Raw genomic sequence first — 17,685 nt, forward strand, 5'->3', positions numbered from 1 at the left:
TGTCCGGTTTTTGACTGAGACGCCTGGGGCCGGGTCGGTAGCACAGCCTGCTATGACTCTGTGCGGCTCATGGAAGCAACAGCATGTCCCCCCTCCAACTCCTATGTGCAGGGGCAGTCGGCGGCTCTGGACGCTGCCCCCACCCCAAGCGCCGGCTCTGCAGCTCTGAGAACCGTGGTCAGTGGGAGCTGCGGGGGCAGCGCCTGTAGACGGGGTAGCGCACAGAGCTGCCTGGCCACGCCTCCACATAGGAGCCGGAGGGGGGACATGCCGCTGCTTCCAGGAGCTGCTTGAGGTAAGCACTGCCTGGAGCCTGCACCCCTGACCCCCTCCCGCGCCCCTGCCCCAGACCTGATTCCCCCTCCCGTCCTCCAAACACCCAGCACGGAGCACCCTCCTGCACCCCAAACCCCTCATCCCCTGCCCTACCCCAGAGCCCTCACTCCTCCCTCCCGTGCCCCAACCCCCTGCCCCTGCGCCAGCCCAGAGCCCCCTCCGCACGCTGAATACCTCAGCCCCAGCCTGGAGCCCCCTCCTACAACCCAAACCCCTCATCCCTGGCCCTGCCCCTGCTCCAGAGCTCTCACCCCCTCCCACATCCCAACCTCCTGACCCAGCCTGGTAAAAATGAGCAAGTGCACAAGGGTGGGGAGAGCGAGTGACAGAGGAAGGGGGGATGGAGTGAGTGAGGGGCGGGGCCTCAGAAAGAGCAAGGCAAGGCAAGGCAATTTGGTTCTGTGTGAGTAGAAAGTTGGCAAGCCTACATAGTTGCTGGAACCTTTTTGTTGTAAAAGAGAGGGAGCTGCTGATGGCATTTTCCAGGAGGACCCTGGGACTCCAGAATTCGCCCCTACCCCCCCCAGTCTGAAATTGATTACTTTCTTGGCACCCCACAAAACCATTAGTTTGATAGGATTTGGTGGGTGACACGGGGGAAGGGAAGGATTAATGCACATTCCTATGTGAGTTGCAGGCCAAAGGATTTTCTGAAGTGTTTCCCTGTGGGGCCCCCCCCTTTTTTTTAATTTGTCATCTGACTGAGTTAAATTGTAGTTTCCATTTGATTATTTAATGTTGATCAAGTTAATTATATATTAGTATTTATGCTGCTGGGTGGTTATTAGTCTGATTATTGTCCGCATACTCATTTAACAAACTGAAAAAAATGCTGATGCAAAAGCTCTAGTAAATACACCTGCAAACTGCCACTTGGATGCAATGTCTACCTCATTTGCAGCCATTTATTTAAAGGGAGGAGAGAACAATATTATAAAATTACAGATTTTTTTTTCAGATACTCTGCATGATTTTTAGAAGAACAAAGGAATGTTAGTATTTATATTTGCTTTACAAAACGTTATTGGATGAGTTCATTTTTAAAACAAATAAATAAAACCCCTTGATTGTGGTGTCCGGACTAGTATCCATTGACGTTCATTGCCATATCTTAGGGTATGTTTACACAGCAGTTGAAGGTGTGATGGCATACCCGCATGAGCATTAATCTAGTACAGCTAAAACTAGCAGTGAAGACATTACATCACATGTTTCAGTATGGCCTAGCAACACAGGTTCATACCCAGGATCCTTGGGGAGCTTATACAGCCCATTCTGTCAGATCTTCACTGACATATTTAGCTGTACTAGATTGATTTCAGTATTGGTTTACTCTTTAATCTCACCTCCAACCTCAGTGTTTACAATACCCTTAGGGACCAACCCTGCACCAGTGAAGCCAAGGAGTGTTTTTGTCTTTGACTTAAATGGAAATAAAATCTAGAAACTTTTAAAATCTTCTGGCCATAAACTCTGATTCTAGAAGGGACCAGCAGATCATCTAGTGTGACCTGTAGATCACAGGCCACCAACACCCATCCACACAATAAACCCAACAATGGAAATTAGCCCAAAGTACTACAGCCCACAGGAGACTAGACTGTTATTTGCTACAGGGAGAGAAAAGGAGGGAGAAAGGTGTACCAATGCCTGAGGATCCAGCAATGGCAGGGAATTGATTAAGTGAGATATTCCCAGATAATTCTGGTAAGTGACCTGCACCCACCCGCTGCAAAGAAAGACAAGCCCTCCTTTTACCCCTCCTCCCCATGGTCACTACCAATCTGATCTGGGGGGAAAAAATCCCTCTCTTTATTAGTGTTTCTTTGAAAAGTTAATACATAATTATAATTAATGATAGATACATTAATAGTTTCTTAAACTAATTCCTCTTCTAGCTGTCCAACTATGAAAGCCAGATTGCCAGGTTGCGATCTGAAGTTGAGAAAGGAGAGGCCATTCGACAAAGTCTGGAATATGAACTTGTCATTGCCAGAAAAGATGCTGGTCTTGAAAGATACTCTGCAGAGGAAAAGTTATGTGAAGCTAGCACTCGATTTCAGCAGCTGCAAGGTATGTTTCAAAAACGTCAAACACCCAACAGCGACTAAGTTTGTTAGTCCAGAGCCTCTGTATTATGAGTCAAGTAGACAAAAGATGTAGTGACTTAATTTGGTTTTCTAGTCATCCCTGGTTGGGTTGGTTTTAGCTCTACCTCATATTTCCAGCCTCCTCTCCAACTCCCTTTGTGAAACTATCCTGGATAGCCCATTGCCAAATTAAAACAAACATACTAAACCTCCCATCTCCTCTCCTTCAGCTCTTCATTCCCCACTCACGAACAACTCTTCTCTTGGTCTATCCTTTATATCAGAATCAAATTCCAAATATCGTCCTTGTTGTTCAGGTACATATCCTTGGTGGTATTTGACTCCTTTGTTCTTGTCTCCCCACATCTATGTTGTTACTATATCTTGTATATTTTATATAACTTGTAGTTCTTCCTTTTTTCTCCATTTCTATTGTAGAAACCTTTGCCTATGCCTGGTCACTTCTCATCTGGTCATTTCTCTGGTCTACTTTCATAGAAGAGTTAGAAATGAGATATAACTGCTTCTCTTTCTTCCCTGCAACTCTAATAATGTGTTACAGTTCTGGTAAAGTTCCTCCAGGTAAACAACTTGAAGAGTGTTTAAGTCCCACCATGCTAAGCCTGTGTGTTGTGAGTTCCTGAGCCTGAATAGGCTCCAGACTGGTTTCAGAGTGGCCTATAGCATACTTCCTGAGCACAGGTTGTCACCCCTTCACGGAAGTGGGACCTCACAGTGCACTTGCCCTAATCTCTCAGAACTAGTGCTGACTCCTCCATGGGCCACCCAGTGCCTTAAACACTCCCAGAGCTCCAATTTTGTGGGCACCATAGGTTACAGTTTACTTCTCCAATGACACCTAATAGTTGAAGCACACAACACAGAGACATCGTAAGAGATTCAAAAACTAATCATTCTTTACTTTAGATAGCACAGAATATATACATATCTACACAAAACAATAAAATGCCTTTTTGTATTTCCCTGCCTCAGTTTCCTCACCACTTTTGAGATGTTGTTTGGGATTAGGTCAGTCTTTTAAGGAGTCCTGGATCCTCTCTCTCCCTTTCCCACCTGCACATGGCTTCTCTTCTGGAATACGGAGTCTAGACTAGCCGTCAGCATCATTATCTCCTTCTCCCCACACTTTGAAATGGCTGATAAGAGATTCTTTTTATTACTTCCTGTCCCCTTTGTCAGGTGACCCATTGATCAGCTTCATCAGATGACCATAGTCTCCCAGCAAGTGATCCATTCCTTGTTACCAGCCCACCTGGAGTTCAGACTTGAAAAAATAGTTTGCTCTGGGCAATAACCATTTTAACTGGGTGCATTCACCACTCTAGCACCTCCTGCTGGCTGTCTTGGGAATTAACTCTGCACGTTAGCACACCCTCTTCAGGTAGTGCCTCACCACCCTCACTCCTGTTCTAGGACCCACATCTCTCCAAGGATCGCTGCATCCTCTTCAGCAACACAATCCTCCGGCTATGCCGCATGCTGTGCTTCCCCCCCCCCCATTTTGGGGGACCTGCAGTCTGCTGTTCAGCCACTTTCCTTAGTGGCTACTGCATCAAATTGTCTGGCCACCTCCTTGTGGCCCCAGCATCCTCTTTGCCCTTACCTCAGGGTCTCCACTTGCAAACCCCAGCAACTGGCTAGGAGCTGTCTCTTGCTCCCCCAGTCCCTGCTCTGTCCAGGGGGCTGGCAGTTCTTTCAGCCCTCCAGAGACCCAGTCCTTCCTCCTTGGGCTTTCTGCAGAGAACTGCCTTCCTCTGTCCTGCAGTTCCCTTTTTATATGGGCCTGCATGGCCCTGATTGGGCGCTCCCTTCAGCCCTTCTCTTATTAGCTGCCTCCTGCGCAGCCTCTCTAGGGCTCTGTTAACCCCTTACAGCCCAGTGTGGGGCAGATGCCCCATCACAGCCATCTTTTTGCCTAAGAGTGCTCTATTTCGGGGGTTCTCAACCTTTTTCTGTCTTAGGCCCCTGCAACATGCTTTAAAAACTCCGTGGCCCACCTGTGCCACAACAACTGCTTTTCTGCATATAAAAGCCAGGGGCGACGCTAGAGGTAGCAAATAGGGCAGTTGCCCAGGGCCCCATGTCACAGGGGGCCCCCCCAAGGCTACATTGTTCAGGCTTCAGCTTCAACCCCGAGTGATGGGGTTCAGGGCCCTAGGCTTCAGACCCATGCAGTGGGGCTTCAGCTTTCCACCCTGAGCCCCAGTGAGTCTAATGCTGGCCCTGCTTGGCGGACCCCCTGAAGCCTGCTCACAGCCCTCCAGGGGGCTCAGACCCCTGGCTGAGAACCACTGCTCTATTTGAATGGATCATCATCGAGACTTAGCTCCATTTTTAGCCTGGTGTAACCACCCCTTGGACTTCCATCCAAAGATGGAGGTAAAAAACAGCAGAGAAAGCACAGACTAGCCGTACCATCAAAATGGAGTTTGTAATTTGATATAGATATACACAGAGTTCATAATATCAAACATCCTCTGTATATAGATTTCCCAAAGCATCACATAACACTGTCCTCTTTGAATCTTTCTTCTGACTTCTGCAAGAAGTTTAAGCTGCTTTTGCTCAACTGTCTGCCTCTCAGCCATCATTTTCAACTTCTTTTTGTCCCATTCTTTATTCTCCTTCCATGCAACGTTCCTTACATTACAGTCACATGCAAAGTTTAAAAAAAAAACTGGGGTTTGTGCTTTTTTTCTTTACTTGTCATGTGTGAAAGAGGACTTGAGAGTGGTGTGTGGGTGTTGTTTTTAATGAAGCTTTTTTTCTACTTGTCTTTTATATGGCCTAATATACTCTGAAAGACTGAGTGGATAATTGGCAGGTTTGTGATTGAAAAGGGAAGTGATTTGTTATTGTTAAAATACACCACCTTTTTAGCTTAAATAGTTAAGATAAAATATATCTGTGTTTAGGATTCAGCAACCCCACTCATTCAATTAAGGGGCTAGAATGCTCTTAATTTATATTTTTGAGTTTTCCAAGAAAGAACACTAGATTTGACATGGCAATTACCTTAGAAATACCAGCCAAGTTGTTTTTTTTCTACTTCCTTGAAATTAAAAATCCTTTGGCTTTCAGGGGTGCCGTATATATTGCAAGGAGAAGTGGGGGGAAAAGGCACAAATTCAATGTGGTTTCTTTTGCAAGCCATCATTAAACACTGCAGGCTAAAGACTTGTTAGTTTCCTATTTATAGAAAAGTTCTCTATGTTCCTTCCTATACCTACTAATCATAGCATTCTTTTATCAGCTTTTCAGCATCTCCAATTTAATCATTGAGCATTGTAAGACACAATCTACCTAAAGTGCCAGCTGTCAAAATCTTGTTTTGTGACTATTTCTAGGTTTAATGAACTAATTAGCCGATGAAAAGAGTCCAGTCAGGATTATGTTGCTTCTCTGTTCTCTATCAGTTTATGGCTGAACGTTCATTCTCCCCAGTGGATTGGAGCCTTCTCCAGTCTTTTCTTGATTGCTTGCTGCTTAATGGCCCTCGTCTCAATGGTTTAATGCTTTATTAGATGGGCCCCTCTATGAGCTTGCAGTCTTCTTAGGGTTGCCAGGTGTCTGGTTTTTGACCGGAACACCCTGTCGAAAACGGACCTTGGCAGCTCCGTCCAGCACTGCTGACCGGGCTGTTAAGTCTGGTTGGCACAAGGCTGGCAGACTCTATACCTGGCTCATCAAGGCTCCCCAGAAATGGTGACATGTGCCTTGGCTCCTAGGCAGAGGTTCAGCCAGGGCGGCTCCGCACCCTGCCCCGAGTGCCAGCTCTGCAGCTGTGGGCGGAGGCAGTGTGTAGAGCCACCTGGCCGCACCTCCACCTAGGAGCTGAGGGACATGTTGACGCTTCCAGGAGCTGCCTGAAGTAAGCACCGCCTGCGCCCTACACCCCTTTCCCAATCCTTTGACCCAGCCCTGTCCCACACCTAAACTCCCTCCATACCCCAAATCCCCTCCTGTGCTCCAACACATTACTCCAGTTCTGAACCCGCTCCTGCACACCAAAACTCTTGGCCCCAGCCCGGAGCCCCCCTCATGTACTCCAAATTCCTCATCCCCGGTCCTACCCCAGAGCCCACACTCCAACCCCCTGCCTCAGCGTGGAGCCCCCTCCCACACTCTGAATTCCTTGGTCCCAGCCTGGAGCCTCATCCTGCACCCCAAGCCCCTCATCCATGGTCCCACCCAGAGCCCTCACCCCCTCCCGTGCCCCAACCCCTTGCCCTAGCCTGAGCCCCCTCCTGCACCCTGAACCCCTCATTTCTGGCCCCACCCTGAAGCCTGCATCCTCAGCGGGAGCCCTCACAGTCCCCCCGCCCCCAACCTCAACCTCCTGCCCCAACCCGGTGAAAGTGAGCGAGGGTAGTGGGGAGCGAGCAACAGAGGGGGGGGATGGAGTGAGCAGGGGGAGGGGACTCTGAGAAGGGAAGAGGCCTTAGGGAAGTGGGTGGGGCAAGGGTGTTTGGTTTTGTGCGATTAGAAAGTTGGCAACCCTAAGTCTTCCAGTCTTTTCTGTGGATTCTTCTTTCTCCTCTGGCAACCTTTGGTTTGTGCCATTAATTATCTTTTTCCCCTTAGTTTATCCTGTCTGTAACCCTTTTTAGAAAATCTTTTTTCTTTTTTGCACTTTTAAAATTTAGAAGAAATGAGAAAATGATCGTGGAAGGGAGGAACTTGTGAAGATCTCTGCATTTGAAAGTTGTGCTCAGTTACCTCTCAGTACCACACTGTGTATTAAGTAAAATGAGAAACTGAAATAATGTAAAGTTAGCTTAATATGAAATCCACATCTGAAAAATGAACCACTACTTCGTAGCTGATCAACCATATACATAAAATAGTAATAGTAACACGGGTTTCAACAGACCATACTGGCAGCATCTTTAGTTTAGTTTAGGGCAGGGGTACAAACACAAATACATACAATCTTGACTCTATAATATACCATCCTATCCTGAATGGGATTTCCTGTCATGGAGGTTGAGCTTCCTTTAACAACAGAGAGTTTCTTTGGAAAATGTATTCCTTTTCTGTCCAGTCTAACTTATATTTCAGGATCTTCTATAGCTCCTGCACATGTATACCCCAGTGCGAATCTTCACTGAAGTCATTGAGGCTCTGGGTCAGTGTAAAGGGGCTCAATCACTTGCATGCAGTTGTAGAGTTGGAGTCTAAATGTTTCCTGCAGAGTAAGAGGATTTTTAAAGAGGCTAAGTTAGGTCAGGCTGCATATGGGGCAACAAGGAAGCCCAGAATAATTTAGGATTTGTTGTTTTATTTTTTTTTTTAAAGGATTAAGAGTTAGAGTCGGGTAGAAGAGTTGGGTCCTGTAATGGGATTTGAAGAAAATCAAGTGAAATATAGAGAGGCTGTTCACAAGTATGGGAAGGCAGTGAGTGAGATCGATCCCCCAATTTGGAGGGGTTGGGGAAAGAGACAGAAGGAAGTCTGGTATTCAGAGAGTATATAGAATTGTTAGAAAAGGGAATTGAGATTAGGTAAGGGAATTGAACCTTCAATTAATTGTATACTGGATTTTGAACTAAATGAGAAACTAATTAAGATTTGGGGATACAGAGACTGTGTTCCCCCTATTGGACATAGTGATCTTTAGAGAGCTGGGAATTACAGTAGTTGGAGACAGGAGAAATCAGTATGAATCACGGTTGAAAGGAAGAGTACTAGAGTATTGGGCAGGGCAGTGTTACAGTTATACATGTGACAGACGGCAGATGTGGTGAGTTCCTAGCTTCTAGATGGTATGTAATGGATACCAGGATAACCTATATAGAAGGGAGAAGTAGTTGGTAGAGCTTTTGTCGAAGGATGCTCTTATCTGTTAGCAGACTATCAATATTGAATTGGGCTGAAGGAAGTTAAGGTGAAGACAGGAGTTGAAGCTGAAGAAAGAAAGCCAAGTAAAAAGACACCTAGTGAAGGAGATACAGAAAGTGATATCTGTGTACAAGTGATACCCAAAACAAAACATGGAAATCAGTTGGGCAAGGGGAACGAACTATATGGAAATATGAAGTTAACCACTCCAAGTTTCAGTCTCTCCATTTTACAAATGGAGTTAATTCTTAACTATTCATAGGGATGTTGTGAGGTTCAATTTATTAAAGTCTGTAAAGCATTTTGAGATCTCTTATGAAAGATGCTACAGAAATGCAAACTATTGATATTATTGCTGCAGTATAATATCAAAAGTAATCTACAGCTCCAGAATCATTACTATTCTAACCTTTTTTCTGTTACATGCTTAAAGGATCTGAATACATAGTAGAGCTAACACTACTTTTACCTTCTTTAAAAAAAATTAACTTAGCAGACGATGTTTCTCTTTTAAATAATAGGCATGAATGCAGAGCTTCAACAGAAATTGGCTGAGACCGAGAAAGTGTTTCATATTTCTCAGCAGAATTGGAAGGAACAGCAGCAAAGACTTACAAGTGACTTAGAAGAGAAAGATAACATCCTCAAGACCTGTAATAGTGAATATGAGTTACTTCTGAAGGAGAGGACTAAACTGGAAAATGTTATACAGGTATAAAGTTTAAATACAAGTAATGAATAGAGTGACATAATAATGTCTGGACTTTTTATTTGTGCATGAATAATTTTTTTCTGAACAAAAGAAAAAAGTCAGACAATGTTCCATAGAATGTGAAATATTTCAGCACAGACTTACAAAAGTACACTCTTTCTTCCTTTTGAGGGTTATACTGTAGCAATATACAACTCCTGAGTCACTGATTCTTATATAAAAAAGTCTCCAAACTTACTACTTTTAAAAAAACAAATTTTGTATATGGCCTGTGTGAAATGGAGAGAAGCTCCACTGATGGTTACAGTGGAAACATTAGTGTAGATAGGGCTGCAGTTAGTTGCTGGTGTTCTAAACACTCAGAACAGGGTGACACAGTGATGACTTTCGGTGCCTAGTCTAAGCTAGCATTTCTGCAGGTGGTGCTGAACTGTTGGTGCCAAAATTTTCTGCCATTTGGCAAAAATGCCTCGTACATCAAGACAGATTGTCAGGCTTCTTCTTATATTGCAGTTGCATGCTGCTCTTCAGATAAGTCTTTGCGTTAATTTGTATTCCAAAACAACAACAAAATTAAGGCACCCAAACAACTTTATTGTGCCCTGTGGTGACATCTTGCCCTAACTGTGCAAGAGGGTACATCTCCATTTGAACTGGAGCTGTAAGTCCCAGCTTGTGTAGATATACCGACACTAGGTCGTCTCAAGCTAGTGTGCTAAAAATAGCAGTGTAGCTGGGGTAACACAGGTGGCAGCTCAGCTAAATCATACCTCCCAGCTCAAATGTAGATATGCCTGATGAGAAGTGACTGTCCACAAACATGACAGAGAGAAAAAGAGCAGATCACTCCTTTAGAGCCCATCTTCATGTATTTAGACAAGGGGGGAGATTCTTGGATATTCCCGTTTTCCTCTTTTATTTCTCCTTTTAAGACTTCACATTGAGCTGAGAACAGTTGGACATGGTTTCTTCCAATCCAATCAACTCCATTCCTGTGCTAGCCTCAAGGAGTTCTGAGAAGTAACATGAAGCGTTCTAGGTCTTGGGTAGCCTAGAAGCTAAATCCCAATCCGTGCAAGCCTACGGGTAGGACGCTAGTCATGGAAGTGATTTTTTAAATACACTTTCAGCCCAGATCTACATGTCTGTAAGACTAGACAGCAAGGATTAAATGGTTCTTTGAGGCACAGTAGATTTGATATTATTATATGTAACACTTTTTTAAATAGGATTTTGTAACTTCTTATGAGTTTTAATAATAAAACAAGACTGTCTGCATCAAGGAGACTCTGGAGCATCACAAGGAGCAGAGGAATATGCTGGAATCGCAAATCAGAGAGACAGCATTAAAGGAGTTTAGGTTTCAGTTAGAGCAGTGTGAAGCAGAAAGAAGAGAGTTCCAGTTTATGTTGCAGGTATTTTATTTATAATAAAGCACTAACTAAAAAAAATGCCTATTATGTACATAGGATAAGCCAAGCATCATACCATCGCTTAATTCATTTTATTAATAGATCATTTAATAGCTGTCAAAGCTTTAATTAATTTTAAAAATCTTGTGAATATAGTAATTGTGAAAGGTGTTGACCTATTTGATCCCTGGAGATTGAACTACACTATTTATCCACAGAGCAGGGAAGAATGGGCAGCAGTAGCTTTTTAAAAAATCAATGTCTCTTTCTTCTGTGCAGGGGAAAGTCCACAGATCCAGTACCGTTGGTCTTCCCCTTTAAAGAGAAGGCAATTAATTTTTCATCTCCATTTGAACCCAGGCCATTCTTCTAAGACTGTCAGCAAGCATGCCAGTTGTGTAATTGACTTTGAAGTGGACATTGTCTCTAACCACTAAAATTATTTTGCACAGGCCACTGAAGATAAATCTTGGTCACTACTGACCTGAGCTGAATATAAATCAGTTAAGCTAATGGTGAAAAGTTGAGTCATGTCACTAAATCACTGGTCCCCCAAACATTCAGACCCCTATTTTTGAGGCTTTAGTTATGATAACAGATAGTTACACATTATATTATACATTTAACAAATGTCTGCAGTGTCCTGATGGAACAATTACTGTGTCTCTATTTGTATCAGAAGATGTATTAAGAATTGTTCTGGTTCAACAAGTAGGAGGACTACAAAAGCCAGTCTGAGTAGTTACATTAGACAAATGCTTGATGAAACACCCCATAATGAAACTTTATTTTCTCTATCTCTACATTTATTAAAAATGCTGAATCTTCTCCTGTGTAACTTTAGAACATGGTTATTGATCCATTCCACTGTTTGTAAATAAGTCCACAAGTATATGTCAGGTGCTATTTTTGTTTTTTGTTTTTAATTTACCTCAAACCTCCCATACTCTTTTAACTAAATGGTTTAAATTTAGATCCTGGGTCAGATTTTTGCTGTGACTTTAGGAGCAATGTATAGAGAACGGAGCAGGGAGAATCACTCCCTGTATTTTGATTCCCAGAGCAATCTTTACGTTCTGTTTGAAGGTAGGACCTAGTAATGATGCTGTGCTGGTGAAATGATGAGCAGAAATCAAGTAGTAGGCTGGTGCTGTGTGCAGTGTATCTGTGTCTTTCCTTTTTTCTTTTCCCCCTTTTTTTTTTTTTTTAAAACTGCTGAAGGTCCTGTATTATTAGAGGCTGTCCATAAGTTACATAACACATTTTTGTGGATTTTCTGTCCCTTGTAAAACTTTCTAATACTGAACAAACACACACAATTAAGGACCCACCTGCCCCTTAATGTGTTATATAATTTATGGATAGCCCCTTAGTAGTAGTAGTAATAGCAGTAGGAGCGTGGACACTGGTGATGGACCAGGACCTGTGATGGGGTGTTTGTTTACCCCATACAAGAGTGGAAGGGGTTAATGGAGGCCTCATGGGCCTTCCGCACTCTGTTCCATAAAAGCTGGATGAATGCACTATAAGGTGGATAGAAAGTTGGCTAGATTGTCGGGTTCAACGGGTAGTGATCAATGGCTCCATGTCTAGTTGGCAGCCGGTATCAAGCGGAGTGCCCCAATGGTCGGTCCTCGGGCCGGTTTTGTTCAATATCTTCATAAATGATCTGGAGGATGGTGTGGATTGCACCCTCAGCAAGTTTGCAGATGACACTAAACTGGGAGGAGAGGTAGATACGCTGGAGGGCAGGCATAGGATACAGAGGGCCCTAGACAAATTAGAGGATTGGGCCAAAAGAAATCTGATGAGGTTCAACAAGGACAAATGCAGAGTCCTGCACTTAGGACGGAAGAATCCCATACGCCGCTACAGACTAGGGACCAAATGGCTCGGCAGCAGTTCTGCAGAAAAGGACCTAGGGGTTACAGTGGACGAGAAGCTGGATATGAGTCAACAGCGTGCCCTTGTTGCCAAGAAGGCCAATGGCATTTTGGGATGTATATGTAGGGGCATGGCCAGCAGATCGAGGGACGTGTTCCCCTCTATTCGACATTGTGGGGCCTCATCTGGAGTACTGTGTCCAGTTTTGGGCCTCACCTACAGGAAGGATGTGGAAAAATTGGAAAGTCCAGCGGAGGGCAACAAAAATGATTAGGGGACTGGAACACATGACTTATGAGGAGAGGCTGAGGGAACTGGGATTGTTTAGTCTGCGGAAGTGAAGAATGAGGGGGGATTTGATAGCTGCTTTCAACTACCTGAAAGGTGGTTCCAAAGAGGATGGATTTAGACTGTTCTCAGTGGTAGCTGATGACAGAACAAGGAGTAATGGTCTGAAGTTGCAGTGGGGGAGGTTTAGGTTGGATATTAGGAAAAACATTTTCAGTAGGAGGGTGGTGAAACATTGGAATGCGTTACCTAGGGAGGTGGTGGAATCTCCTTCCTTAGAAGTTTTTAAGGTCAGGCTTGACAAAGCCCTGGCTGGGATGCTTTAGTTGGGGATTGGTCCTGCTTTGAGCAGGGGGTTGGACTAGATGGGCTCCTGAGGTCCCTTCCAACCCTGATATTCTATGAAAGAGCAGTGGAAGTGAGTCCTCCAAGCAGCCTAGAGAGGCTGTGCTGGAAGAAGCCAATAGAAGAGAGGCTGTATGGAGCAGATAATCAGGGCCCAGCGGGCTAGTACAAAAGGAGCTACAGGGTGGAGCAAGGGTCAGTTGCAGCTGGGAGCCCAAGGAGTGAGGACTGTGTTCTTGGCAAGCTGCAGCAAGGATAGCACCTTGGACAGAGCAGTTGCTGGCAGGGACCCCAGGGACCTGACTGACTGCTGGGACTTGCTAGCTGAAAGCCCTGAGGGGTGAAGGAGGTGCTACTGCTATGGGAAAGTGGCCTAGGGAATTGAAGCAGCATTGAAGGAAGTTAAGGAGACTAAGCAGGAGGCTACTATCTACAGGGTCTCTGCGCTGGGACCTGGAGTAGTGGGTGGGCCTGGGTCTCCCATTAGCTATGGGGGAAGTGGCTGGAATAATTGGCTGAACCCTGGAAGGGGAAAATACAGATGATGATGATTGGCTTGAGGGCTGAGTCATGAAGAGGATGCTGAAGTACTTGGATTGAGGCTGGTCTGCAGGTGTAGATGATGATGGGAGAGGCAGTACCAGGAGGGGGCGCACTGGCAGAGCTAATCCCTGTGACAGCCACCAGGAAGTGCCACCATGATGATCAGACCCTGTGGTAGGACCCGATTGGGCTAAGTGCTGTACGAACACAGAACAAAACGGTCCATACCCCAAAGAGCTTACCAGCTAAATATAAGATAAGAGACAACATTTGAAGTCAGACAGATGGGTGAGTACAAGCAGACAATGAAATGATATTTGTCAGCGTAGAGGCAGTGGTATTGGTGCACCAGTGACCCAACTGTTATGTATTTTGTTTTTTTGTTTTTTGTTTTTTGTAGGCATCTTGGCAAAGGAGAGTTTTAAGGAAGAGTTTTAAAAAAGATGATGCCCGGGTTATGGCCTGAATGACTGGCAGGATTGTGGTGTTGTCCACAGTGATTGAGAAAGGAAGTAATAAGGAGGAAGGAGATTAGGAGCTTTGTTTTAGTGATATTGAGCTTGCGCTCATGGCTAGATATCCATGACTTGATGTCACAGAGAGAGAGAGACAGGTGGGGACAGAAAGAAACAGGTCTGGAGTAGAGAGGTAGATTTGTAAGTCATTGGCATGGAGATGGTGGTTGAATTTGAGATTACCTTAAATTGCAGAGGGAGAAGATAAAGAGACCAAGGATAGAGCCCTGTGGACTCCCCTCCGCCTTCCACAGAAAGATTGAGGCAGATGAGGAGGAGCCTCCACAGGATATGCAGAAGAAATAATTAGAGAGGTGAAAGAGAACCAGGACAGGTCAGAGTTATGGAAGTGAAGGCAGGATGAGATTTCAAGAGGAGCATGGTTGACTGTGCCAGAGGGGCTGACAGGTCAAGAAGGATGAGGATGGAGTACTGGTTCTGAGCTTTGTATAGGAAAAGTGGTCATCAGAGACTATAGTAAGAGCAGTTACAGTCAAGTGCAAGGGGTAGAAATTTGATTGGAGAAGGTCTAAGATGGAATTGGAGGAGAGGAACTCTGAACACGCCATCTATAATTGCTGTCCAATTAGTTTAAAGTTGAAAGGGATTTGGTGGAATAAAGATATGGGGCTGTTTGGGGGGGGTCCCCCATATTAAATTTACAGAGGTCAAGGAGGTAGGGTTGCTGATCAGCTGGTGTAAAGATAGCAGCTCCTTATTCCTAGAATAGCCCTGAGATGGGATCACTGCTCTGAGCTTCAGTGTCTTTACCCAGTAGCAGCAGCAGGCTCCTTTCCTCACAGGGTGGCTGCACTCTGCCCTTATTACTCCTCTGCTTTGATTTGAATCTGCATTTTCCCTCATGGGCTTTCTATTCTTCCTAAGATACCATGTAAATATGGATTTTTATTAAATATATACTGACTGTCTCAATCACTAGTTGATAGTAATTATCTGTGGTTTAGTTTTAAATTCTGTTTTGTTTGATAGCCAGATTTGACGTGTGAGTAAAAAATCAGCAAGCAGCCACAATCATGGAAGTTGAATGCAAAAGTGTGCCAGTCTCTCTGACATTGAGCACTTACAGCTACATTTAAAATACTGACCTCTAGTTGTGTACTCAGTTATATTTGGGTGTGAAATTGAAGGACAAGTTGAGGTTTCTTTTAAAAATGTGGGCCTTAATCTGTATTTTGAAAGCTAGAGGAACAGTGTAGTGCATAAACTCTTGAAGACAGGCTTGGAGTTAATGTTCATAACAGGATACAGAATTGAATCCAGCTTAAACTATTGAAGTGTGTCTTTAGGAGACAGAGGGAAAATAATCTGCTTTCTAACACACTGCAGTGTGGCTCTCCCTTGTGTGCTTGGAATGCTAGCTGGTTTACAACTAAGAGGCATAAATTCAGTAATAAATGCAATAGCATCACCTTGTGGTTAACCTAGAAAATACTTTCCCGGTGAGTACTATGGGTTTTTTTGTGTGTAAGCATGCCTGCACCTCTTACACAGTGAAAGGCAATTATCCTTGTACCTTTTGAGTATACATGATACCATTGCTCATTTAGGAGTTGATTAGGTGTGGAGCCCTCCTGTGAGCTACTGAGAGCCCTGAACTCCCACTAACTTCAATGGGAACCGGCAGGAGAGCTCAGTACCCTTCAGGACCAAGTCCATAATGTGTGAATAAAAAAATCACTATACTTATGGCTCTTGCGCTAGAATATTCTTAAAATAACATTGTAATTGAACTTTCCATCCAACTTCCCTCCTCCTTAGTGTTCTCTGTACTATATTGTGAATATAAGGGATGTTTGTTCAAAGGGAACAATATCATATCTTCCCCATAGTGGAGATAATACTATCTATTAGTTTATGCACAGCTAATGTAGACCCAGCACAAGTTCAGTTATCAGCTTTCCTCCATTTCTCATTATTATCACCTGCTCCAAAAAGCATCTGCCAACATACTGATAAACACACAGTTGCTAACTTCAGTGTCACAAGAGTAGAAAATAGGATTTTAGCTCAGACTTTCTCTAGTGTAGTGTTTGGATTATTTTTAGCAGTGCCATAATACCTTTTCCAATTGCCCATATTTTTTCACATACATTTTACACTAGTGGTCATCTTTCCAGGAGACACCAATGAAACCATGGCGTGCTGCCTATGAATAACCTAACTGAAAGAGACTCTAAACCTATTTTTGGTTGTTAGTAGCTCACTATATTTGGTGGATCTCGATCTTTTATATAGCATCTGATAGGTCATGATAAAATTATTGTATTTCTGTTACGTTCTTGTGGCTCAACTTTTTTACTTTTTTTACTGAGGTTTCTAAAACACTCAGTTGGAGCTGGTTTCAGGAAATCCATTTTAAGCTTTAGCAAGGGCTTGTGTTTCCTCAACCGTTGCACATGGGTAAGGTCTTGTCAGACTTCACTTTCTGCTAAATGCTTGTGTGAATAGTTCTCTCTCTCTCTCTCTCTCTCCCCCTCCCCACTTTGGAGATGCCCAATGATTAGTAATTTCTAGGAATAAGTGTACATGACATAGCAGTAGTAGCAGAATTTGAAGACCAAATGCATATCTCTCTGGTAATACTTTTTTATTACCAGAAGGAGGGTTTATTGCAGTCATGCTATTTTCTGCACAGAAAACCGTTTTGAAAAATTGTGTCTTTAAAGATCCTCTGTCTAAATCACTGGATTTATGTCTTGCTTCTGATACTAGTTATGGAAAAGCTTAGAGCTGTCCACCAAACCACAGCTATTCTTTCTGGAACATTTGGGAGCTCCTGCTTAACTATGTGCTCGGGATATTGGGGGCTCAATACTTGGATGGTCTTTTTTATCATCTATGGTTTTTGTGGGTTCTATAGATGTAATTACACGGAACTGCTTGGTGTCTGCCGATAGATTAATAATGATCCCAGTGGTGGTTTAGCTTGATAGTGTATCCACCATACATGGACATTTACACAAGGACAGCTTATAGTACCATAAACAATGTATAGCACTATAAACTTTAATTATTTATAGTTCATCTAGACTGTTTTGTAAAATAGTTCAATCAGTTTCTAAACAGAAAACTATTCCTACTCAAAATCTCCAGAAACCTGAATTATTTACAGCCTGTGGAGACAATGTTTATAAAAACAGTTGAAGCAGTTTCCAGTAGAAATATTTTTTTCCTTTCCAGTCTCACCAGTTGGGATTTAGAGAAACACCACATGCTGTTCACATAGGAAATTATTTCAAATTTCAGATAAACTCTTATCTTATTCTTTATTAAATATATAAATGAATATCCCAGAGTAGACCGACCTTTTACAATTTTTCTAGCTGTACCCCAGCAGAATATTTGCTCAGTATGATCCACTTGTTGCTGCCTTAAAAGGCCGTTTAGGGAAAAAAAAAGTCTGCCTCCAGACTATTGGTGAAATTCTGTCTCTTGCTCCAAGCTTATCTTGGCACAGGAGGAAAGGAAATGAAGAGGTACCATCAGGAAGCTGGTTATAGCTCCCTGAGTCTCAGGTTGCCCCAACTCAGATGTACAAAAGCATAGAACAGCTAGCTAGGGGCCCTAAAGAGGGAAGAGTTCTCCACCTGTGTCATTACCCCCTTCTCACTTCCCCTAACCATACTTCCTTAAGCTGGTGGGGAGAGGAGGCTGGCTTAGGAGCAGCTCTGCAAGCT

General features: G+C 43.7%; 1 protein-coding gene across 22 annotated transcripts in view; it reads left to right on the top strand.

Moving 5' to 3' along the window:
- CCDC171 (coiled-coil domain containing 171) overlaps positions 1–17,685 on the top strand; it is a 262,059-nt gene that overhangs the window by 19,501 nt on the left and 224,873 nt on the right. For 21 of the 22 annotated variants that reach the window (XR_012668627.1, XM_075128797.1, XM_075128798.1 and 18 more), the window contains 2 exons: positions 2,235–2,409; positions 8,810–9,000. Coding sequence is in view for 21 of the 22 variants with exons in the window: in XM_075128797.1 (XP_074984898.1) it covers positions 2,235–2,409; positions 8,810–9,000 (366 nt within the window). In the remaining variant the exon portion in view is untranslated. Of the gene's footprint in view, positions 1–2,234; positions 2,410–8,809; positions 9,001–10,283; positions 10,416–17,685 lie in introns of all 22 variants that reach the window. The other variant, XM_075128809.1, reaches the window with a different exon arrangement.

The sequence above is a fragment of the Caretta caretta genome, chromosome 5, assembly GCF_965140235.1.
Source record: "Caretta caretta isolate rCarCar2 chromosome 5, rCarCar1.hap1, whole genome shotgun sequence".
In the NCBI taxonomy this organism is placed as follows: Eukaryota; Metazoa; Chordata; order Testudines; family Cheloniidae; genus Caretta; species Caretta caretta.